Here is a 25,615-nt window from a genome sequence, read left to right on the forward strand (position 1 = left end):
CAACTCTCAGATGCGCCTCCATATCCACACTGTAAGCTAATCACCACTTCTCACCTTGACCTCACGACGTGACTCCACCCCAACAAGTCAAGCACAAGGAGCCCAGCACATAAAAACGGATTTTATAACATAGCAACTCTCATACAAAATCAATGACGTCAAGAGATTAAAAATTAGATTAACGAGATTAAAAAACATAACGCGCTAAATAGCATTGTAATTAATTAATCGCAATTAACGCAATAATTTGACACCCCTAGTATATATATATATATATATATATATATATATATATATATATATATATATATATATATATATATATATATATATATATATATATATATATATATATATATATATATATATATATATATATATATATATATATATATATATATATATATATATATATATATATATATATATATATACATATATATATATATATATATATATATATATATATATATATATATATATATATATATATATATATATATATATATATATATATATATATATATATACATACATATATATATATATATATATATATATATATATATATATATATATATATATATATATATATATATATATATATATATATATATATATATATATATATATATATATATATATATATATATATATATATATATATATATATATATATATATATATATATATATATATATATATATATATATATATATATATATATATATATATATATATATATATATATATATATATATATATATATATATATATATATATATATATATATATATATATATATATATATATATATATATATATATATATATATATATATATATATATATATATATATATATATATATATATATATATATATATATATATATATATATATATATATATATATATATATATATATATATATATATATATATATATATATATTACACACACACACACACACACACACACACACATATATATATATATACATATATAGGTCCCCTTTAATATAATACAAAATTCCTTCAAGTGCATTATTCCTTCAATCTAAGCAAGCAAAGTGATACTTTCTTCAAAAACACGTAAATTCAATACATAAATCACATGCTTACCATTATGTCACCCACCCTGCAACAATTATATACGACACACTTTCAAACAATCACACACTGATCAGCACAGTCGAGCTCGATATTCCAGGCCAGACTTGGATGTTGGTGTCTTGGTGTGTGCTGGTTTCTATGGCTGTGGTTCACGCTACACTTACATTTATTCAGCACTAGTGTGACAATAAAATGGGCTGGGGAGGGGGTGTCTTATTCAAGTATACCAGTGGTATTACAAAATGAACTTATAGTTGGAAGGGAAAAGAAGGGTTTACATATTTGTTATAGACAGGATAAAAAAGATCAAGACGCATTGAGATGAGTCTTCTATAAGCAGTGGATGAGCCAGCGCTACAGACATTCATTCCCAAACAGCCACTAACTGTAAATATTTCATTTTGTGGCTGTAAATATAGCAGTAACACTGTCAGGAATCCAGCACTCTGCTAGGTTGCTTGCTATAGGAAAAATCAATAGCACCAAACATCTCACATCTACACTCCTCTAATACAAGATGAATGCTGCATATTAAAATCAATATAACTGTATATATATCCCACATTACTATAATACTACCAGCATCATGAGCTATCTTTGGTGAAATTATATCTGTGCAGGATGGACTATAATGTAGAATACACTATATTATGGCAGATGAAGCACTAACATTGGAATATATCAGTATTTCACTGTATAGCGTTCACTTCACGTAGAACTATTGGCTTAATATCAGTATGAGCCCTTCTGACTGATATACGGGCATTTGCTGATGTCAGCGGCCAATACTTACACATTGTGTACATCATATTTGTGTTGGCTAAATGTTCAAAAACAGTGTATCAAGGAGGTTGTTTTGTGTTTGATTTTTTTATTAAGATTTCTTTGTTTTCCAGACAGAAGTGGAAATAAATATCTTCCTCCCCTCACCCTTAACCTGGTACGGTAGGTAGCTGCCCCTCTGTGATTTGCTTCTGCCAGATGTCTTTTCCTTCCTACCCACTGCCAAGTGCTTGCTCACAGAGGATTATGAGATCACTGAGGTTTTCCCTCTAATACAGTTGGGTCTTTACTTCATAACATAAAGCTTCTTAAAGCAGGTATTGTTGCTAACTGGTTATATACAAAATAAATTGATTAGACTACATATCACAAGAAGAAGTCAGCTATCGGCCAAACAGTCATTTTAAACACTGGTATAAATACCCAGTGGGTGCACTTAAATGCCTTCAAGTGAGATCAGCATCTGTTAAAGGATGGTTGCTGACTGTATATTCTTAAAGATCCAAATAAACTGTAAAGAAATTATCCTGATTATGCATTTAAAGTTACATAAAAGAAGTCATTCTTTGGGTGAAAAAAAAGCATGGAGCAGTGACAACATTGAATGCTGTGTCCTAAATGCAAAATTATAATTTGAAACTAATATCATCATGTACACAAAAGGGAGCCCGCTGAAGCAAAGTTGCACCGTGGCCTGAATATAATCAATAATATCTCAAATGCAGATGCTATGATGTCCTGATGACGCTTACCTTATGTCTTTTGTGTACTCTGGTCTGTGTGTGCGTCATTTCTTCCCTGCACTGGCAGAACACACATCCAACCAAAAATACAGTGAAGCTTGTAGAAGGCAGCACATATAACATGACACAGCAACAGCTGCTCTGTGTGGGCAGCCGTGAGAATGCACACAGCATGTGTTCAATGATAGGAAACGCAGTAGCATCAGTTCTTAATCACTGATAAAGGAAAACATGGACTGGCAGAGAGTGTGCACTGTTGCTCCTGAAGCCATTTTGTTGCTAGTTGGTGTGCTTTATCTTTTCTCTCTGTTTTCCTCGTGTTGCTTCATTTGGATGTTTGAGCTTCACTGTAGCGATGTTAAACAGAGCTAATCATCGTCCAGTATAGAAGTTCCAAATCTGCTTATTACATTAGTTTCACACAGTGACATTCACGTCACTATGGCCTTTTCACTGAATATCAAAAGGCTATAGTGAATGCGATTCAACAACCTAACTTAAAAAATTTGCCACAGTAAACAAGGTGAAAAACACCACCTGACAACAAAATGGAGCTTCATCACCAGTCCTTCAGTTTACAGTGCTTTTGGCGCGAGCCTTCCTCTGCTCTTCCTCGTGTTGTGCCTCAGGTAAAAGTGCAGATGAGAGCAGTTCTTTTTCACTTGGTGGTACTGCCTGACTACCAATCAGTGTAACTTTTGCGACAAGTGGGCAAGCAAGTGATGTTGGAGACTTGCCTATGCAGGTGCTATAGTACATGCCGTGTGCTAAGAGACAGAGCTGCAGCGAAGCTTTGCTGGTCCAGCAGCCCCCCTCCCCTCCGCTGAAACTGCTAGCTGACTGCGAGGTGCTCTTCTCAGCCCGTTCTCAAGTGTGACACGTTTGTGTGCTCGCTCCAGTGGTTCCCCCTCAGAGGAAGCTCAATTAAATAAAGACAGGATCCTCTGCATTCCCAGTGCTCACTTATATTTCAGAGGCACTCAGCAGCCCTCTGTAGTCCACTAGTCTAGTCTCCTTGATGGTGCTCATATTGCTTTCATAATTTCTGTGTATGCCCTCTCTCAGTGGGCCACTGCTGCTGGTCTATTTTCCAATTATTTTGCTGTATCAGTTAACCAATCAGAAAAAATTTATTTTATCAATTCACTCTCCTCAGCCAGCAGGTCATCAGCTGTTCACTTGGTTTTGGGCACCACCAGTATTTCATCACCGTCTTGGATGCTGTAGGAGTGGAGAGCTCGCGTGTTGTACTTCATTTCCTCTGGACCGAAGGCACTGCCCTTGTCGATGTAGTAGAGCCTCATGCTGTTGGTAGACAGCTGGACCACTGTTGTGAGCTGCTTTTTCAGCTCAGCCACTGTCTGGTCCAAACGGATGCTCAGCTGGCACAAAGACAAACAATTTCTACGTTTGAGACTTTCAGAGTAAGAGCAAGAGCACAGCACGCTAAAGTTAGGGGCTGTCTGTCGGCTGACAGCTATACTGTTAAAAGTGAACCAACACAACCCAGGCCATGAACTCAAGAAACTGCAGTTCACGCTGTTACGAACCAGAACACAGATAGTATTATATTAATCAGTATGAACACAATGCTTTGACAATGTGCGCATAGACTAACTCTTTCATTTTTTTGTTTTAATAAAAGTAACTAAAAATCTACTTTTGACTGCTGCCTTATTCACAAGTGGCTAGCTCCACATATTTGATTTGCCAAATTTTTATGCCAGATGCTCATCCTGACACAACCCAAAGAGATTTGTGCCATGATGGAAAATAAACTAAAACAAAGTGCACTAAAATGCTTTGTAGACCTGAAGGGAACTGCACAGGCAAGTAAAAATAAGCTGTGGGGTTGCCACTACAAGCAACTCCCTCTACATTACATGTAGCTGTGGGGTTTATTGGTAATATAAAAATACTGATTCAAGTACCTGTAAACTATGATCGAAATGTCAGTGTTTGGGACAAAAATGCATATTTCTATAGAAATTTCACTATGATTGTGTCTAATATATGTGCAATCTTTTGAAAATTTCGGATTTGCAAATAAATGTAAAACTATTTTTTTTAAGGTTTTGTGGGCTTGAACAAACATGTGCACTGATCACATCATTGATAAAGTATACCCAAGTAAAATAAATAATCTCCAGGGTCCTTCACAACAAGATTTTGAAGATGAGATCATAACAACAAAGGTATTTCAATATGTTAAACTGGTGCTGATTGAAATATTAAAATTGTTTTTTAGTACTAGTTTTTAACATCGAGTTTTGTTAACTCTGTTGTTAAGAGATTCCATCTACTTCTAAATGTCAAGTGCTTAGGCACTAGGGGCAAAGTACAAAGGCATAAGTCATTTACTAAAGTGATTCACAGTGGTATGAGTAGTACAGAAGAAAAAGAAAGCAACGGTTACATTTTATAACATTTTATAATTTCCAAGAGGCATTTTTCATTTGAGGATTCTCCAGAACAGCAGATTATTAAATGCCATACTGACCTGTTCTACTTTTTCCTCACAGTGAACCTCCACCTGGGCACGGCAGCGAGGTCGGAGGTCAATCTCAGCAAGTGGTTCAAGCTTGCCATACTTGTTTACGAGGGAATGGTATCTGAGGAGGAGAGCAGGGTGTGTCGTCTGTTTTAACAGCACTTACTGTGGCACACATCACCAACACTCATACCACCATACAGTGTGAACAAGGGTGTGGTGTACCTATAAGGCAGCTCCTCTTCAGGGTAGTCTAAGTAGTAACGGATGAAGAACCTCTCTGCGTCCTCTCTCTCACTGTCAGTCACAGCACTGCCATTTAGCAGTGATATGGAGGGAAGCCTGAAGAGGAGAGATGACATATTGAGCAGGTATCTGTTTACTGACCTTCTGCAGGTCAGAGTACAGCTCAGATCTGTGCATAATTCAAGCTCTCATCAGATGTCATTTCTCTTTAATGTCACAGACTTACTGTGCTATCATGAGGCTGCGTCGCTCTGCGTTGGTGTAGGCCTGTAGTAAGGGAATGCCCTGTAGGCGCACCTCCTCCAGCTTGGGGAAGAAGTTCAGCTTCTCTATATCTTCCCACTGGTTTAGACCTGACAGTGCGTGTGCGTGCACCAGCACACACACAAACACACACAGATGTCATGTTTCAAGCTTGCACACCAAAAAGTGTTTATAGGGATGGGGTGTGAAACTGCATATGTGATGAAAGTTGGACACTGTGCACTATTTTTATTTATTGAGGAAGCTGTGTGATAAATGCCATCAAGTGAAGTCAACTGAGTTGGGATCGGGGATGTAACGTTAAAATTAAGCCAGCTCACCAGACCTCTATAGTCTGTCTCTGTAGTAGCTACTCATGTCCACTTAAGACAGAATACCTGAGCCTACATTACTTACAAGACATTCTATATACAGTATAATATAACAGATGTAATATAATATCACACAAATAATCCTCCATCATATAACACACTATACATATAACATTATATCACTCTATTTAAACATGATACTTCATGTTAGAGTTGGATGTCTCGAGACCGGTCTTGGTCTCGAGACCGGTCTCGAGACCACTTTTACGTGGTCTTGGTCTCGTCTTGGTCTCGACGGACTTTTGTCTTGGTCTCGGTCTTGGTCTCGATGGACTTTTGTCTTGGTCTTGTCTTGGTCTCGACGGACTTTTGTCTTGTCTCGGTCTTGGTCTCGCTGTTTCGGTCTTCCGTTCTCAAATCGACATAGTGTTCGGGAGATTTGGAGTCAACCATCAGCGGAGCGGGGGGGTGGCTTACTGGGCTTAAGCCCGGGTCATTTTTTCAGAAGCATGGGGCACCGTCGTAAATTCCCCCTAATTTTGGTATGATCCGAGCTCAGGCACTAGGCGACTGAGCACAGCACGCATGTGAGCGAGGAGAAGCTGCTGCCTGCGAGTTTGCTGCAGACAGAGGACAGCTTAAGTTTGACCAGGTACCAAAGCAAATCATTCGTACTGAACTAATAATGTAAATATGACAGTGTATCACAAAAGATTGATATCAAACTGATCAGTTGGTTGCGTTACTTGCTCTTCGAGTGAATCAACAAATGGATAAATAAAAAGCCGAACAACAATGCTGATTTTTTAGAGAGTCTTAGCTTACATTTCATATTTTCAGTTGTTACCCTCCACGGCTAAACAAACTCTCTAAATCGGTTTCAATTGTGTACTGATGAACACAACAATGGACATAAGAAGCTTCTTTCAAAGAAAAAACTCAGGTAGATGTTATTTTATATATTATGTTTTGTATGTTGTTCAGTATATCTATGCAAAACAAGAGAAATTTCAATACACAGCAGTATATTCACAGATGAAACCAGATATTTACATACACTTTAGGGAGAAAACATAAAACTATTTTTACTGTTAAACATTAATTTAGAGTAAACTTTTGTTTTAGATAAATAAATGTTGAAATATCTTTGAATTAGTTTAATGACAGAAAAAGAGAGACAGAGCTGTGTATTTTTATCCCTTTCATCAAATTTAGGAGAACATATACACTAAGTTTATTGTTAATTAATAAGAAAACTCCAGACGATTCCATTCTGAGCTTAAGAAGCTTCTGATAGGTTAGTAGAGTCCATGTGAGTAAATTGGTGGCACACCTGTGGATGCATATAAGGCAAAACACAGAGCCTGTTTCTGTGACATGTGAAAATCAAGAGATGTCAACCAAAACACCAGGAACAGAATTGTGGAGCTCCAGAAGTGTGGCTCAATTTTGAATACAATTTGGTGCCATTTGCAATTAAGAAATACATATAGTTTTTCTCTTTACTCTTAAAGTTAACAAATATGTTTTTTATATTTATCAATCTAAAAAAATAAACATTTAGTCTGATTTGATGTTACAATTAAAAAGTGTTTGTGTTTTTATCTGAAGAGTATGTAAATATCTGGTTTCAACTGTATATTTGATGATGTTGGTGTTTGGCTTGATTGTCAGCACAAAGAGGGAGAGAGAGGAGCAGAGAGGGAGAGAGAGGAGAATGAGGGCAGAACAGAGGTGGAACAAGAGCAGGTGAGACACACATGTCAGTCAAATGGTTGTTTGCCAAAACTCATCAGAACATGTATCTAGTACCTGTTTCTTTTAGATACCATTTGTTGCTTTTCAAATTCTATATTTATTAAGTTATGCAGGCTTGTTTGCACAACAAGGCTAAATAATTATATAAACTTTTCAGAATCTAAATAGCGTACTTTGGTAGAATTAAAAAATAAGTGTAGTGCAGGTCTATGATGATTTTCAGTGCTACTATCATCTAGTTCTGATTCTGGTTCCGTCTTGGTTAAGTCCTAAGTAGTCCTGATTTTGAACTGTTGTAGTCCTGTTTTAATTCTGGATTAGTTCTGGGTCTGGTTGAATTGGGGTTTAGTCCCTGTGTCTTGATACAGGCCCGACTTTGTTCTGCCTTGCTGCTTAATTAAAAAAACTAGTTTAAGGTGTCCTGCATATGTGATATTTTTTTTTTTCCTATATGAAGTCATTCTTTTTGAACAAAACTCAAAACAGAGCCTAATAATCTTTCAGTCATTTCTACCCTCACTTAATTTCCTTTTCGCTGCTCAGCTCTCACACAGTGGCTCAGTTATGCTCCAATCCTCCATATTGTTGCCAATCACATGCGAGGATATAGGATAATATCATTATGTGAAAAACAGAGAGGGTGAGAGACGCGACAGTCAAGTGGAGCGTGCGTCTGTCCTCTCAGTAAGTGAGTGAGACAGTAGACAGCGGTGAGGAGGGCTGTGAAAAGCAAAAACACATAAATATGCCTGACACCCGTAAACCAAGCAGCATCTGGCTGCAGTTTAAAGACTTTTTTTTTGTCTCGGTCTTGGTTTTGGTCTTGGTCTCGTCTCGACTCGGTCTCGGTCTTGGTCTCGTCTCAACTTGGTCTTGGTCTTGGTCTTGTCTTGGTCTCGATACCCTCTGGTCTTGGTCTTTGTCTTGGTCTTGATACCCTCTGGTCTTGGTCTTGTCTTGGTCTCGGATTAGGCGGTCTTGACTACAAGTCTACTTCATGTTAGTTTTAAAATGGTCCTATTGTGCATTTCCCCATTTATATATCTACTGTTACAATGATGGATGTGGATATTTAACCTGGTCACAGTTTTAAATGGTGTGATCAGGGCATAAACAAATAGATCCTTTGAGCCAGAAGCTCAAGCTCAGACTGCTGTAGCCCAAGCTTTTGTGCCTGACAGTTTTTCCTACCCTTGACTCTGCATGATGTCAATGACAAAGGAGTGTTCTACATTAGCTGCTACTAGAACAGCTAGAGCAGCTGAACCTTCAGAGGTCATGTATTGCAGTAAATCTAGTTGTCAGGTTTTGATAAGGAAGAACCCTGTCCATATTCCTCTATGCTCTCCTTTTTTCCTCTTCTTTTTACCCTCAACCCCAACAGGACCTAGTAGATGGCCGCTCCTGACTACAGAATCAGAATCAGAATCAGATTCAGAGAGACTTTATTTATCCCCAAGGGGCAATTAAGATACAACAGAGCAGCATGACATTAAAAATAAGGACAGGACATAAAGTGTCGGCAGTATAAAAAAGAGTGTAGAGTAGTTTATGGGTGTGGGAAATGGTCTTATCGGCTGGAGTTAAAAAGCAGAGTGGCTTTGGGGACAAAGGTGGCTCTCCTCCTCTCAGTCCTGCAGGAAGTGCAGCGGACGCGTCGCCCAAAGGGGAGCCACTGAAATGCGGGGTAAAGAATGTGAGAGGGGTCATTAATAATTTTGGCTGCCTGTCTAAGGGTCTGTTGGCTGAAAACCTGTGCAAGAGTTCTGACAGGCCAATGATTTTTGAGCACACTGACGCAGTGTTCTGCAGTCTGTTCCTGTTCTAAAGGCTGAGGGATTGGAATCAGCAGGTAATGGAGAAGGTCGTGATGCTTTCCAGGAAGACATAGTAAAAAGTCATCATGATGGGTGTGCTGAGTTTGAGTTTCCTAAGGAGGTATAGCCATTGGTGGCACCTCCTGAGAATCTCCTCTGTGTTGGCAGAGAATTTCAGGAGGTTGTCAAAGATAGTTCCCAGGTATTTGTACTCCTCAACTACCTCCACTGGCTTCCCATGGATGGTGGTGGTGACTGAAACAGCCAGATCCCTCTGCCTACTGGAGAAGGTCACCACCATCTCTTTGGTTTTGCTCACGTTCAGTTCAAGTTTGGAGCTGTCACACCACTCTACAAAGTACTCAAGAGCGGGTCCATGATGTTGTGAGGGGCCTGAAAGCAGTGACAGGAGAACTGTGTCGTCAGCATATTTCACCAGGTGACAGTTGGGGTGTGTGGATCTGCAGTCATCGGTGTAGAGGATGAACAGCAGGGGGGAATGGAGGAATGGAGACCAGAAAGAGAGTTGTTGACCCGAACTTTCTGAGTCCTGTTGGTCAAAAAGTCCAATATCCACAGGATTAGCTGATCATCCAGGTGAAATCGGGAGGAAAGTTCAGTGGCCAGGATATGAGGCTGCAGAGTGTTGAATGCTGATGAAAAATCAGCAAACAGAAGTCTGGCGGAGGAGTCAGGGAGCTCCAGATGGATGGAGTCCAAGATGAAGATGTTTGCATCATCGACGCCTCTGCGTGCACGGTAAGCAAACTGAAGTCGGTCCATCAGGGGGTCAGTTGCTCTTACAATGTAAATGGTAAATGGCCTGTATTTGTATAGTGCTTTACTAGTCCCTAAGGACCCCAAAGTGCTTTACACATTCAGTCATCCACCCATTCACACACACATTCACACACTGGTGATGGCAAGCTACACTGTAGCCACAGCCGCCCTGGGGCACACTGACAGAGGCTGTTTTATGATCTTCTCCATGGCTTTCATCACCAGGGAGGTGAGGGCAACAGGACGAAGATCATTCAGAGACTTTGGGTTTCCACAGCTGGGGGACGGTGTGACTTCCAGTTGAGTGTTGAAATAGAGTCCGGAACATATTTCCTAGTTGCCCTGCACAGTGCCTCAGAACTCGACGGCTGATGTTGTCAGGGCCGGGTAAGCTCCTCTCCCTGGTCCTCCTGAGGGTTCTCACCACGTCCTCAGTTTTGAAGGTGAGTGCAGAGCTGCCAGGTTTGAGTGAGGATCTGGACTCCTCAAGCTGGGTGATATTGTCTGTCTCAAACCTGGTGTAGAAAGCGTTGAGGTCATCAGGGAGGGAGGAGGGGTTGCTGCCCTCCACCTGGATGGTTCTGGGGGTGGTGACCACAGTAATCACAGAGGCCATGGTTTTGAGGCCCTACCAGGCTGAGCGGAGGTCTCTTGTGGTGAATTTTTTTTTACCCTGATTCTGCCAGAGATCTATTCCTGTTAAAAGGGAATTTTTCCTCTCCACTGTCACCAAGTGCTTGCTCATAGGAAATTGAATTAGTGCATGGGTTTTCTCTCATTGCTGGGTTTTTACCTTACAATTAAAATCACCTTTAGGTGACTGCGATTGTGAACCAGTGCTATCTAAATAAAATTTAGAATAAACAAGCAATAAAAAAGTACTATATATGCTGCCACTGCTGGTGTGCAGCAGCAGTGGCACTAGTAGGAGTTTCATCTAAGTTTCTGTAGATGACATATTAGAATAGTGACAGTGCACAAATTAATAATGCTAAACTAGATTTCTCCTAGAGCATGGGAAATATATACCTGTAGGTTTGCATATATTCTGAATTTATGTTGAATAAGTGATGTTAAGTAATTTTTTTGATTCTTGGTGCTCTCATGTGGTCTAGCTAACAATGCTAATTACCTTAGCACATATACGAGAATTTCCATTTTATTTCCATTATTTTCCATTATGTTATATAGTACCTCTGTGTCATGAACGTAGAATTAATCCATTAAAAATACACAGGGGACCAGTTTGTGGAAGCCACAAACCCTATAAAACCCTTGGCCTTCTCTCAGTGCGCTTCATCATGTAGTCACCTGAAATGGTTTTCACTTCACAAGTGTGCCTTGTCAGGGTTCATTTTTAGAATTTCTTGCCTTCTTAATGTGGTTGGGACTATCAGTTGTGCTGTGCAGAAGTTGGCTTGGTACACAACAAGATACAAATCACAACAAGAGTCGCCTCAAGGTGCTTTATATTGTACAGTAGATCCTACATTAATAGATACAGAGAAAAACCCAACAATCATATGACCCCCTATGAGCAAGCACTTTGGTGACGCTGGGAAGGAAAAACTCCCTTTTAACAGGAGGAAACCTCCGGCAGAACCAGGTTCATTGAGGGGCGGGTACCTGCTGCGACCGGTTGGGGTGAGAGAAGGAAAACAGGATAAAGACATGCTGTGGAAGAGAGACAGCATGTCTTTATGGAATGAGTTCTAAGAGCAATTGGTGGAGAGTCCCAGATTTTAAGCCCTATGGGAGTGTCCCCAAGAGCGTCACGGTCCCCCTATTGATCCTCTACCTAATCACACGAACCAAGGTGCAAAAACAGGTGTGGGTCACAATCAGCCAAGGTTTCCGGTGAACCCATTGTGAAAGCTAGCCCACCCTATCATGTGATTTACTGAGGTCAAATGGCCCAGGATGTGAGTGGGTGTTAAGACGTCTGGGAAGGGATCTCAAAACTGGATTATTAGTGGCAGACAGTTGGTGTCATAATCCACCGCCCCTGTTTAAAGATGGTCGTTCGCAGTGGTTTGAAAGAGGAGTGAAAGAAGCTATTTTCTTTCACTCCTTTGTCAAACCATCTGTCTTCTCTGTCCAACATTGGCATGCTTGAAAGAGTGACCTTTGTCCTTTGGATGCAGATGAATAGCTGAGTCTTGTCCCGTTGAGGTGGCTCTTCCGAGAGACAAGCTGCCTTCAACTTAGAAGAGTCCAGATGCTTTTCTTTCCGAGAAGATGCATACAAACTTTTGACTGGTAGCGTAAAACAGAAGTAGGCACCTGTCATATTGACAGATGAGGTAGAAGTAAACTGAGAGCTATGCTCACTCCAGAGCTTTTGAGGTGACTCAGGAGTAAAAACGTAAAATACCATGAAATATTTAATTGCCTTCTATCAGTTTTTCATGTCTGATTTACTGCCAAGTATTGATATTATTTAAATATATAAAATATTGTGTGTACAAAAATGTTTATATAATATATATAAGCTAACTTGCATCTGAATTCATATTGTTGATCCCTCCTTTTTCTCTCAATAAAAAAACAACAAGAAAATCTCATGAGCCTTTTTATACTATGACACAAAGGAAGTTTTGGTTTTGCTGATGAAAAACCTGCTGCTTAAAATTCAGACAATCCTTGCTGCCTTGTTATTTCTTCTTTCAAGTCACTTCTGATACACCCTAAATAACGGAAGCTGGACTTTTTGAATGCTACATTTTAAGAATTGAGGGATAAATATGAGCTATAATGGCTTGTTCTTTGCCTCAGGCGTAGGAGATATAACTAATGGATGGACTGCAGTCAATATAAGCATGTCTTTGTATACTGTTTTTGTTCTTTTTTTCCTCTAAAAAGAACTCTAAAAATAGACTCAGGACTGATAGTCTCCAAATAGAAACAATTCCTGAGATAAAAGCTGACACATGGATAAATCTGTTTTAATAAACTACAAAGCCTGTAGGATTCAGGGCTATGTTTTCTCGTGCTAATTTTATCAGTTGTTACCCAGCTGACTGCTGCACACTAAGCTATGAACAGGAACATTTCAGCATTCCCTTCTGAAATGACCCTATCATGGCTAACCACTCACCAAGTATACATAGTCCCATGTCTAAAACTAACACACAGAACAAGCTGGGAATGAAATGCACTTACCTGAGTTGTGCAGGTTGATGCTGCGTAGTTTGGGGAAGAGCCTTTGCAGGATATCCTTGCTGTCCTGGATGGAGGATAAGTTGTTGTTTGCCATAACCAGAGTGTCCAGACAGGGGAACATGGAGCCAAACTTGCGGACCTCGGCCCAGTCCTTGAGGCAGTTGTCGGTGATGTGAAGCAGGCGCAGGGTGGGGCAGGCCACGCTGGAGGGACTCACGCTGCTGTACTCATTATGGCACAGGAACAACTCCTCCAGCCTGCACGACAACAAGGACAGAGCATTCAGTCCCAACCTTTTCAATAAAGACCTACATAAAGCCCTGCTCTACTCCAGAATTTCACAGATTACTACATGGCATAACTTAGTTGTCTATACTGTGCTAACTACACTATAGTGGAATTGATTATACTGTACTATAGTATGTTGTGTTCTATAGTATGTTGTACTATAGTGTGCAATATATATTCACTGGCCACTTCATTAGGTACACCTGTTCAACTCCTTGTTAGCACAATTATCTAATCAGCCAATCATATTGCAGCAACTCAGTGCAGTTAGGCATGTAGACATGGTGAGTACGGTGAAGATTCACTTTGCCATGGTTCTCAATACCACATGAGCTGGTCTGAGTATTTCAGAAACTGGTGATCTACAAGGATTTTCCTGCACAACTATCTCAGAGAATGGTCTGAAAAAGAGAAAATATCCAGAGAGCTGCAGTTCATTGTGAAATAATAGTCACTTATTACAACCAAGGTATGCAGAAGAGCATCTCTTGAAGCAGAAGGATACAATTTGCACAGGCTCACCAAAATTAGACAACACAAAATTGGGAAAACAAGGCTCTGAAGAGCCTTGATTTCTGCTGCAGCATTCGGATAATGATGGCTTCTGATGGCTGAGTCCAGCAGGATAACATTCAATGTCACAAAGCTCACATTATCTCAAGCTGGTTTCTAGAATATGAAAGTAAGTTTACTGTACTCATACGGCCTCTACAGTCACCAAATCTTAATCTAAGAAAGCATCTTTGGAATGTGGTGGAATGGGAGATTCACTGTGCAGCCAATGAATCTCAGTCCGTGCTGAATTCAAACCATGAAGGTGAGAGAAAACGTGGTTGCAACCCAGAACTATCAGGGTGTACCTAATAAAGTGTCTTTTGATTGTATACTGTCTATGATGTACCATGTTGTCTACTAGTCATGGTCCTTTGTTGTTTGAGCTAGTGTTTGAGTTTTTGAATTCTGGTTCCTTTCATCTTAATATGTGCTTCATTTATTTTTCATCAGTATATTTAGTTTTCGTTCCTAGACCCTGGTTGCTTCAGAGTTTAGTTCTCTCTCAGTGTTCCTTCCTCTTGGCTCAAGTCTCCCATATTTCAAGTTCATTCATAGGTCTGTGTTTTCCCCATGTAGCTATCTCACTTCCTACTTTGTTTTAATACAAAGTAGTTAGTTGCTTCTTGTACATTACTTTTAGTTTCTCTTTCTTTGTCTTGCCTTCTGCCTCATCATGTCCTTTCAGCCTCGTTGTCCACAGCTGTCTCCACATCCCCAATTCTCCTTCTGTTTATATAGATCTTACTGTCCTCTCATTAACCCTCTCCAGAGTGTCTGGTCAGCTCACCCCAGTGTTTTCCCAGGCTTTACATTTTAGTTGTTACAGTTTTCAGTTCCCTTTTTGAAAAACCGGCCAACAGTGTGAATGAACCGCTCGCCCTGTGTTGAATTCTGTCCATCTGAGATTCTGCATATCGTTCCTCATCTACACAAATTAATATTATACTGCACTTCAAATGTTGTTTATCATATGATACTACCTGCACAAAACTATGTATTCATTGTACCTGGAAATTTTCTATTCTTCCATTATCACCTTTTTCATTCCTACACAAAGAAAATAAAACTCAAAAAAGCTTATCTTATATTGAATCTTAGTTATGCATTGGTTATCTAGTGCACTATTTGGAGGCAAAAATGAGAAAAAAGTTAAATTAGTTTTTTTCTTTTATGTCTTTTAGTTCTTTTATTGAGGTGCTCACACTTGCTGATGATCAATTAATATATATGCATTTGATTAACAGCACATAGCATACTTACCCTCTTAATTCCTATGGAAGCAGTAAGGCTGTACTTTCTTCTATCTTGAAATAAACTAAAACATGGAAGCATGGCTAATGGAGTAAGTAAGAAAATATGTTTGTTATCATTTGGTTAAACTGCCATCATCAAATGTATTCAGTGATTTATCAGTGTTAGTTATGGATAAGGAAGGTGTTGTGCTAGTCATAGTGAGATAAAGTGAAATAAAGCAATGCTGTGTGTGCTTGGAGTTACACCCAGCTTAGGGTAGCTGTTCTTCTTACTCCGGTATTTCTCGAGTGAGCAGCAGCACAGTGTCCCAGGACACCTGAGTGTTGTTGAGGACAAGGCGTCGCACGCTGGAGAAGGCTTCAGCCCACCGTGGCTCAAGGGTCATTCCTGCCAACGGGTTTGAGCTCAGGTTGAGGAACTCCAGGTTGGGGATGTTAGAAACAATTTTACTAATCTGAAAAAGGACAGTAGTATCTTTCTTAAATACGCCTGGTGCTGTCGTCAACAGTATCACCACAGGTTAAAGCCTTAAAAGAGCAAAGTGATTTCCTAAAACAAAAAAAATGTTACTGTCAGAAACCCAGGGACTGCACCTCATGCCAATCCTGCAGCTTGTTGTGAGACAGGTCCAGCTCCATGACATGAGCACAGAAGGCAGCAATCTCAGCCTGGTCTCCTGACCTGCTGATCCCACAGCTATTCAAAACCAGCACACTGGGCAGGTTCAGACGGTCTAAGAGGAAGGATTGAATTATTAAGAATTAATCAAACAGAAAAGAAAGCTGTGTATGCTGATGCTCCAAACAAAAAAGGTGAAGTTTTAAACATTTCCCAAAATAACCTCTAAGTATTGTGTTGTATCCTTGGATCATGTCCTTTCAGTTGTGGGTCGAGTTCAACCACACACAGTTTACCTTCTAGAGGGAAAAAAAAACAATTCCTAGATAAAGATTTTATTTTGTTTCAAAACCAACAAACTTTATAAGCAGCTTTTATCAGCTCTGGTCACTATATACATGCAGTTTTTATGTCCTGGTAACCACTGACATTTTTGGTATTTTACAGAGTTTCAAAATAAAGGTCCAAACAAAGTGCCTTGTGGCTGCTGAATGTGAAGGCTTGCTTCAAGAAGGACTTTGGCTAGCTTTATTTTTTTGGCTAGATTTATTAATGTTACATGATTATTTTAAAACTAGTTAGGTGCAACATAAAACTGACGCTTGAATATTTTGTACAGTGAAAAATGCCTCGCTGTGGTAGTGAGTGCCACAATCCCAAAGTTTATTACACTCACTGACATTTCTTTGTTTATTAGTGAATCATTACCCTTATTTCACTTCATATGCTGAATTATTATTGTTTCTATTAAAATCATCAAATATCAGTCATTCTCTGGGAAAAAGTGAAAATCTTTCAGAGAATTCTTCTGTAAACAGAAAAAGCTGTCCTACAGCTCTCCTTTGGATTTCTTGCTTTAGCTGGTGTGTAAATGGAGAAGCTCTAAGGATAACCCAGCTACCACAGAAATTTAATTTCAGGATCCCAGGAAAGTCCACAGTTAAGAAATATTCAAAAGGCCTGAGTCAGACTTTTGCATTTCCTGAGATCCCACACTTCAGATCAAGAGCCAATCTACAGGGCTAGAAAATGCAGCTAACCCAAAGTGCATAAAATTATAGTTAATGTTTAACCAATGCTGGCTCCAAGAGCAGTTCAATCCCAACACACTGCCATATTCAAATGTACAACAAAAACACAATTAAAACTTTTGCATGAGTTTTAATAAGTGAAATTCTAATATTTCACTGTTACTTTCCCTAATCGCCTGGACGCTAATCTGATACTTAGCACTAATTAGCAGTTCTCTGCCTGTGTGTAGTGCATGTACAGTTTATAGTCGCAACTTGCTAATCAAACTAGTATAAGCAGATAACCTCACTACCTCTTCTCATCCAAAAATGCTAACTTCCAGCTTAAATGTGGAGTCACATTGCCTGCATCTATCTTTTATATACAGTTTGTAGCTCAGACATCGCCAAAATTCTTCTGAAGGAGTTATCAGAGTTTCTAGCTAAATTAACATGAAAAAATAAAGGAAACGAGATGACAGCATTTTTAATACTAGGTCTATGAGTTCACTGTCGTGGTGATGACACTGAATAATGTGCTCGTTATCACTCGGAAGAGCTAAGATGTGACAAAGAGACCCGTTAGCCTTTTCAGTTGCCCAATAGTTCTCCTTGGCTCACCTTTCATAGGGGAACCTTGAGGACCTCCAGTGGACACTACTACCACCCCCATACCAGGCCCTCTGCGGTATGGGAAGTTCTCTGGGCTATACTTTTCACTGATCACTTCCACAAAGGTACGGCCATCCTTATCCTCTGGTGGCTCCATAGCTCCTTCCTGGTGCGCAGCCTCCCCTTCAGCTGCCTCACAAACAAAGCAAACACTCCCAGTGATTAACTGCAAGCATATGCATATTTTAACCAGCCAATGCTACAATGCACACTTATTTTAAGTATTTCTGAATAACCAGTACATCATTTGACCTATAAAACATGAAACATGCACAAAGTAACATACTGAAGTGTTCTTGTTTTGGTGCTGAATTTACAGGCACACAAAAATGAGACGATAATCCTGATATTCCAGGAGCTGTAATCAGAAAATCTTTTACTTTGGTGTCATAAAAAATTAGTTACTCATCAGAAAAATAAATAAATAAATCTATTAACTAGATAATTATTGCAGCTCTGGTCCAGACTGGCTTATACAATGAATTCCATGGATTTTTAGATGGTGACTGGAAGCTGGACTTAAAGCTTAGTAATAGTGTGAAAAAGCTTTAATAACCCGAACAAGCTATCATAACTAACAGAAATCAAAAGACCCAGCTGCCTAGATTCATCATCATATAATGTAACAATGTACACTGCAGCTACAGCGTTATCTCTACTGAAATGAAAACCTAAAACAGATCTCGGGTAATGTTACCATAAAAATCCACATAAACTGAAGAAAAAGTAGAAATTAATTTGGTGGTAATATTCACTCATACACACTCAGACATCTGAAAACCCTTTTTTAAATATTACATTTATACAAACTACCTATGCAGCAAAGCAATCACTGTGAGAAATGCACAATTCAATTCAATCAAAATACAGCGCCAAATCACAACAACAGTCGCCTCAAGGTGCTTTCTATTGTAAGGTAGACCCTTCACTAATACATACAGAGAAAAACCAAACAATCATATGACCCCCTATGAGCAAGCACTTTGGCGACAGTGGGAAGGAAAAACTCCCTTTTAACAGGAAGAAACCTCCAGCAGAACCAGGCTCAGGGAGGGGCGGCCATCTGCCGCGACTGGTTGGGGAGAGAGAAGGAAGGCAGGATAAAAGACATAATGGGGAAGAGAGCCAGAGATTAATTCAATAGCTGACAACACCAGACTGAAGGCATTCAGTTATATTCAAGGAGCTTATATTTGAACAGCAAAGCCATCAGAGTTACAAAAGACACAACCAGAATAAACGAAACACACAGAGCCAGAACATGGAGGAGCAGTTAGAAACAGGAGGGAGATTAGATTAGTAGATGAAGACAGAGCAAGGACAGGCAGACTACATGCACACAGATGAGAGGGATAATCAGACTATGGTAAACTCAATTACTGCAATAATGGTGAGAAGAAATAAAACAAGGAGGGCAGTAAAAACACAGAGATCCCGTAAGGGAACCAACTTTCAAAATAGAGAAGGAAGAAACTTAAAAGAGGAAATAAGAATAAATACACTAGGGCAGGGCAATATGGCCAAAAATATTTATCAAGATATATATTTGAAAATTTGCAATAACGTTATAACTGATGATATAATTGACGCCAGACAAAATACTTTACAACTCCGCAACTTTATTTGTGCAAAAAAAACCCCCCATCAATGTATTTTCATTTAAACAAGCAGCTGTTTTTTATGCAAATTCCTTGCTGACGATATAACCAAAAGGCATTTCCAGTGGAAATGGGCTAACATATCCTGAGCATAACCATGTATAATATCCACAAAACTTAAAAAGAGGTTATACACACACAATACGGTAATATTATATTGAAGCACAGTACGTATTACTCCATGAGGCTCCTGACTACGGTAGCTGTAATGCTCCGACAAGCCATCAAGCAGTGCTGCTTCGTAGCTTATCAAAGTCATACTAAAGCATTTTTTGACAGATTTTTGAGCGCCGTGTACCACATAAAATGGGTTTGAGATCAGTAAGCACAACCACAATTCATAAATGAGGCACACCGGATTATAAGTGGCACTGTTGATTTTTCAGAAGATCAAAGGATTTTAAGAGCGATTTATTTTCCGAAAAACATGGTAATAACAACGGCCCGCTTGCGTGCTGTACCAAAAACTTGTGCCCTGGTGTGTATCTGACGGACGATAGCCAAACCAGTTCCACATCACTGAAGTTGCACCATTTTCACAAACCAATTCTGATTCATCTCTTTCATTCAACGATCCGCTTTCGCCCTTCTCATTCTCCGTCGCCGCCATGCTTTTTCTGCCATGTGCGTATGAAAACAACGGCACTGCGGATGAACGTTTTACCCATATTCTATCACGATATTTCATTTTCTTATCATTGCCTAACAACATACCGGTATACCGTGAACGGTATGATATGGCCCAGTCCTAAAATACACAATAAAAGACTGAGACATACACAAAGAACAAAAATACAAAAGAAAAAAAATCTAATTAACAACAGAGAACAAAACCAGTAACTGCAGAAAAGCAGAAAATGCCTACAGTCACATGATGTAAATGAAAGAACAGTTGCTATTTTTTGATTTTTGCTAACCAGATTACCTCTGCAATCGCCTTGCAACTGAAGGTGGCTGCCCAGAGTTTTCAGGTTTTAAATGCTTGTGTAAAAAAGACCCAAACACCACCTTTTTGTTGTTGCAAGGAGTTAGCTGTAATATTTTTGCTTGTGTGACTGAGCAATTAATACAATAGTTAAAGATTAGACAAGAACTCTGACAGTTTGTTGGCTAATTTTCTCTCAACTAATTGTTTTAACTAACAGATATCAGATGTGATCAAATCATTAACCAAGCAATTACCATATCAATAACAGATTTATTAGTGGAGTGCAATGGATTCAAGCTCCAGACACAATAGAAGTCACGGTTTAGCTCAGCTGTCTTCTTGCTCTTGACTGACAAACACCAGTCCAATAACATCCTATCGAGAAATTCCACAAGCAGTTCTGCCACTCAGTGAAACTTCCTCACATCACATTTCAGCTATTTATGTGCAATTTTACTAGAACCACAACATAATCACGTTGAACATGACAGGCTCACAACTGTTCACATCTCCTTAATGACACAAATGTATCCAGGCGGACAAACATCTACATTTCTTGATAAAGGAGTTACAAAATGACAGTTAGATGACAGGACACAAGCAGGTTTCCTCCTCTCTTTATCAGCAGAGTACAGAGACACTCACCTGTTTAAATGTCCTTGGATTTGCCCAAAAAAGAGGAACAAGAAGGCAGACTATTTCTGCTGAACTTTTTAAAATTAGAAAAAAGACTGTTTCTGCTGAACTTTTAAAATTAGAAAAAAGACTGTTTCTGCTGAACCTTTAAAATTAGAAAAAAAAAAAAGTAAATAAGTGCTTTCTTGATCTCACTCAGCACTCAAGTTTGTATAATTAAAATGACGAGCATTTGTTTTAAAAGGCTTGGTGGGTAGAGCCTCACTGTGGAATCTGCTGCAGGGAAGCATAAATTATGTAGTGGATTAGACAAAATAAAAAAATAAAAGGCTACTGTTACAATATCTTATTTGTCAAAAATGGGCTGTAGTAAATTGCAGTAAAGGATGAAATCAATTTGTTACTGTCCAGATAATAAATCATGACATTTGTTACAATGGTGTGGTTTATTTTTACTGACCTAAGACAAATAAATGCCACAGCAGATGTGTTTTTGAACCAGTGACCTGATTAGAGGAATTCAGAACCACACCTGAACTGTTATAACAGACAGCGTCTTACCTGAAGAGATGTCTGCCTTAATCTGACCACGACTGCTGCTCGCCGTCTTCTTTTGCTTTTGTGCCGATGGCCTGTCAAAGAAACCAAGAAAAGCCTTATTCATTTTCAGTCCACTGTATTATTCCATTTCCATACTGAAACTATGACAGCCTTTGGGAAAGGCGCTGTGACTTAATCACCAGGTCTTACTCCAGAGTGGCTGGTGGGGCTGACGGACATCTGCAAAAAAAAAAAAAATGCGGGTTCCACTTTGGTCAGTGGGTGGGATTTGTTTCAGACTATCCAGAACAGGAAGGACTGGTAGGTCATTCACCACATAGAGAGCAAACAAGGCCAAAGGTCAATTTCTGCCTCCTCAGGCAGTATCAGTAAAAGAGAAAGAGACGGAAGAACAGAAGCACTCCCAACCAGTACCACTGGATATGAGTAGTGGTAGAAGCTGAGGTCTCTCTTAGTATTTACTTAAGTAATAAAGTAGTTTTAATGTACTTGTACTTTGTAAAAAATATTTCTATATTATCCTGCCTTCTACTTGTACTTTACTGTATTCTGGGTGCAAATATTGTTCTTTGGTGGCCAAACCATTTATTTTGTACCATCATCATTTTATTCCTGAACTCAATAAATAATCGGGGTAAAAGTCATAAATCTAAATATTTGCGATCTAAATAAATATAAATATTAATATTTGAGTATTTTTCTAATACGGCTTTCAGCACATTTCTAAGCAAAGTCTTTTGTTTTGTTCTTGGTTCCATCTCTGTGCATCCATTTAAAAAAGTCATTGTGTGATTGAACGTGAAGTTATTGAAAATTCGGCGTAAACACTTTTGACAAAGCATTAATATTTACAGCGATCCAGACTTATTACAATCAATTTTCAATTTTCACAACATACATAACAACACTAAAAGTTGCTTCTTTAATATGGTATCATCTTATCTTCTTCAGATTTAAGCCGATGTGATGAATGCGGATTATTGATTAGGCAAATGTGTTATATTAATCTTATTACGCTACAAATAGGCCGAAAAGGCACCTACACTTCAAAATTGAGAGACTTTCGAACAGATTTTGGCCTGTCCACCAATCGGCAAAGCTAGCCCAGAACAGAACAGAACACAACAACATCCCTTTCCGTTCTAGCACAAACTCAAAGAAATCAGCGAAACAGCTGCTGAACAATGAGCGCGAACTGTGTGCTGCTGACAGCCTGGGAGCAGACAGTGTCCAGTCCGGGCTCAACATCACAGTGACCACCAGCAGCAGCTCGGTGGAGCCGGACATGGACCACAGAAGGCAGCGACACAAACACACTCTGAACAATCGCCTGCACAGTGACAACCTGCTCACACACCTAGCCAGGACCGCATAACTCACATTCTCCTGGTTCTGCCTACCTTTAACGTCTACTTTGAAATCCCCCTTGTTGATGAAAACAAACCAGCTGTCAGTTTGCTCTCCCCTAACTACCGGAAGTGACGTGGCTCGATAGCTGAAAATACGTTTTTTTGTTTAATTCAATAATTTTGGGGGGGTGATAATATATTTGCTTGACATCATTTGTATTTTTGAACGTTTTTTTCCGGGATGGGATTAAATGAAAAAAAATACATAAAAAAATAAAACCGGAGGTACCCAGTGTAGTGATCTATGATGTCACTGAGTTTTTACCAATGACTGTATTGGTTTTTACTGCTGCTGCTGCTGCTGCTGATTGGTGGTGTCTTGTTTCCCGTGCAGATGATCTTCTGCAGATGCTGTCTTTTCCTATGATGTTACTATGATGGCAGACATGTTGTCACAGCTGGTGTAACTTAAATGATGGCTACATTTAGCTCAGCTGAGCAGAGTTTCATGAAATAAGAAACCCATGTCAAACACCAAAGTTCACTGATACTGTCTGAATAGGACAAGCAATAAATGTGATTATGAATGTGACTTTAGACCACCACTGAATGCTTTCTTGTATCCCTGCCACACACACAGTGTTGTGATCTCACCCAACTGCATTTTGTGCACACACAGATACATGGTTCAGTTTGTGGGAGGCAAAAAGAAAAAGCAAGGCTAGGTCTGCTTTTTTTAAACCACTACTTTTACAGTTTATGGAGGCTGTTGTTAATGTTAAGAAAATGTTACTGAATTTCCTGATTGAAACTGTTATACTGAACGCGACTGACTGAAATCATCATAGGTATGCATGACATGTTTCAAAAGTAAATAAAGAAATCTTGCTGGGACATGTGAGCTATTATTAATTGAAATATATTTTATTTTATTTATCAGTAGCTACCTCCCCAGTCAAAAGAAATAAAAGCACCTGGATATCAGAACAATTTCGACTCTCACATCTGGAACCAGGCAAACACAAGAAAGCACAGAAGAGTGAGGCGTGTCTACATGTCTACATGTGAAAATCTGAGAGCCTCAATCACTGAGTATATGAGTACCTGATGCCTAATTTTTCTATTTTGCTTTTCATAAGTACAGATATTTGCATCATGAAATGATGCAGGAAAGGTACAAACTGGGGCATAAAAATGATCATAATGCAGGGAAAGTAATGATCAGACTGCAGTCCCAACAGTAATGCAACCTCACCTAAAAAAGTTAGATGCCTTGTTGATAGCTACGGTTGTATAAATTGGCAGCCTGTTGAACTTCCTGAGGTGGAAACGCCAGCTTCTTTAGAGGAAAAGAAACACATCTTGTTAACAATTTTTAATTCAGAAGGACCTGGAGCTGTGGAGAGACCTGATGTGGATGACTTCATGTGCCTCACATATATTTCTCAGTGGCAGCTTATCAACAGTTGTCCCTTACTTTCAGTAGCTGAAATTCAGGAGCAGTGGCCATTCTTGTTTACTCGGAAAGGTCTTTCGAACCACTTTCACAAACTCACAGGCATCGATATCAGTGAGCGCTTAGGTCAGGCCCTCATAACCAAAGGCAGAAGGATTATTAACTATTTCTCCAGCCAGAAACTCAAATGGAACCTTGGTATAAGGACACTCATCCAGCAGATAGAAAGTGAGGGAGTTTTGACCAACAACAAGGTTGGCACAGCAGCCATACTTCTCATGATGAAGTATTACAAGGAAGATGAAGACTCCCTCTTTGTCTTAGCAGATGTAAGCTTTTTTCATACAGCTCTATGTTTAATGCTGTTGCTTGCTGTCCTGTTTTTGTTTTTGTTTTTTTTGTTACATAAAATGTCTTGGTCCTTTTTCTGGCAGGAAACATCTACCAGGATGTCCCTTGAAGCAGAGAGCAACCTGCCAATCACTCCAAGGCTGATTATGCTTGGTAAGAAGTCATTCATGAAATAGAGCTGATTAGACCATATTAAAATTTCTGTTTGGCACAGGAGCTTTTCATGGACACAGGTATCCAGTCTCTGTTTTGTTAGCTCAAATTTCTGTAATTTCCTTTATAAACAAAGGTTGTTGGACGCGTGTGTCAGTGAATCCAGCAAAGTAACAATATCAAATTTCACATTACATATTACTGATCAACATAGTAGTCTAGCTACACCAACAGCAGAAATACTGAAGTCAATACTGTAAAGTTTAACAGCAGCACAAACTATAAACTCCAAAATAACCATACAGTTAATACCTAATTACCATACCGGTAATTTAATTGAGCTGACTCTTTGTTAGGTGTGTTTAATGTGCAGAATAATTCCCAATTATCTACAATTATAATATGTTAAAACGGACTTATGTACATAAGGCCATTAATAATTAACTGTACGTAGCTATTTGCTTTATGACTATCTAGACAGTGTGAAGAAGTGAAGTATTGAAATTATTTTATGTTGCATAATGACAACATGTTGCCCCTATACATTTAAGGACAAAATTTAATGACCGCCACCTGCTGGATGGTGAGTGCAGAGGGGCGTGTAATTGTTGAGCTGGACAAAGAGAACACCTTTGCTGATGCAATGTCAGTCTTCCCAG

At 39.1% G+C, this 25,615-nt stretch overlaps 1 protein-coding gene across 10 annotated transcripts; it reads right to left on the reverse strand.

Moving 5' to 3' along the window:
• Nucleotides 1-1,966: 1,966 nt before the first annotated feature.
• LOC116335519 (tubulin-specific chaperone cofactor E-like protein) lies at nt 1,967-23,121 on the reverse strand. 10 transcript variants are annotated; one of them, XM_039622683.1, is made up of 11 exons: nt 23,048-23,113; nt 21,827-21,944; nt 21,648-21,718; nt 17,814-17,997; nt 16,158-16,297; nt 15,837-16,018; nt 13,468-13,724; nt 5,602-5,728; nt 5,355-5,471; nt 5,139-5,250; nt 1,967-4,020 (listed from the first exon to the last, which is right to left on the reverse strand). In XM_039622683.1, the coding sequence occupies exons 2-11, from the start codon at nt 21,864-21,866 to the stop codon at nt 3,814-3,816; spliced, it is 1,437 nt and encodes a 478-aa protein (XP_039478617.1). In that variant the 5' UTR covers nt 21,867-21,944; nt 23,048-23,113; the 3' UTR covers nt 1,967-3,813. The 10 variants fall into 10 exon arrangements, with proteins under 10 accessions (XP_039478617.1, XP_039478620.1, XP_039478622.1 ...); XM_039622686.1 differs by having other exon boundaries at nt 21,837-21,866; nt 23,048-23,107; XM_039622688.1 differs by having other exon boundaries at nt 21,837-21,944; nt 23,048-23,107.
• Between the last annotated feature and the right edge of the window lie 2,494 nt (nt 23,122-25,615).

Source organism: Oreochromis aureus, linkage group 14, assembly GCF_013358895.1.
Source record: "Oreochromis aureus strain Israel breed Guangdong linkage group 14, ZZ_aureus, whole genome shotgun sequence".
NCBI classification, from domain to species: Eukaryota; Metazoa; Chordata; class Actinopteri; order Cichliformes; family Cichlidae; genus Oreochromis; species Oreochromis aureus.

Excerpts from the sequence above, each read along its gene's own strand:
- LOC116335519 (XM_039622682.1), bottom strand. Across the intron at positions 5,251-5,354 it reads GAAGAGGAGCTGCCTTATAG|ATACCATTCCCTCGTAAACA; the intron begins GTACACCACACC and ends TCTCCTCCTCAG. Across the intron at positions 4,021-5,138 it reads GTGAGGAAAAAGTAGAACAG|CTGAGCATCCGTTTGGACCA; the intron begins GTCAGTATGGCA and ends TCTTTGTGCCAG.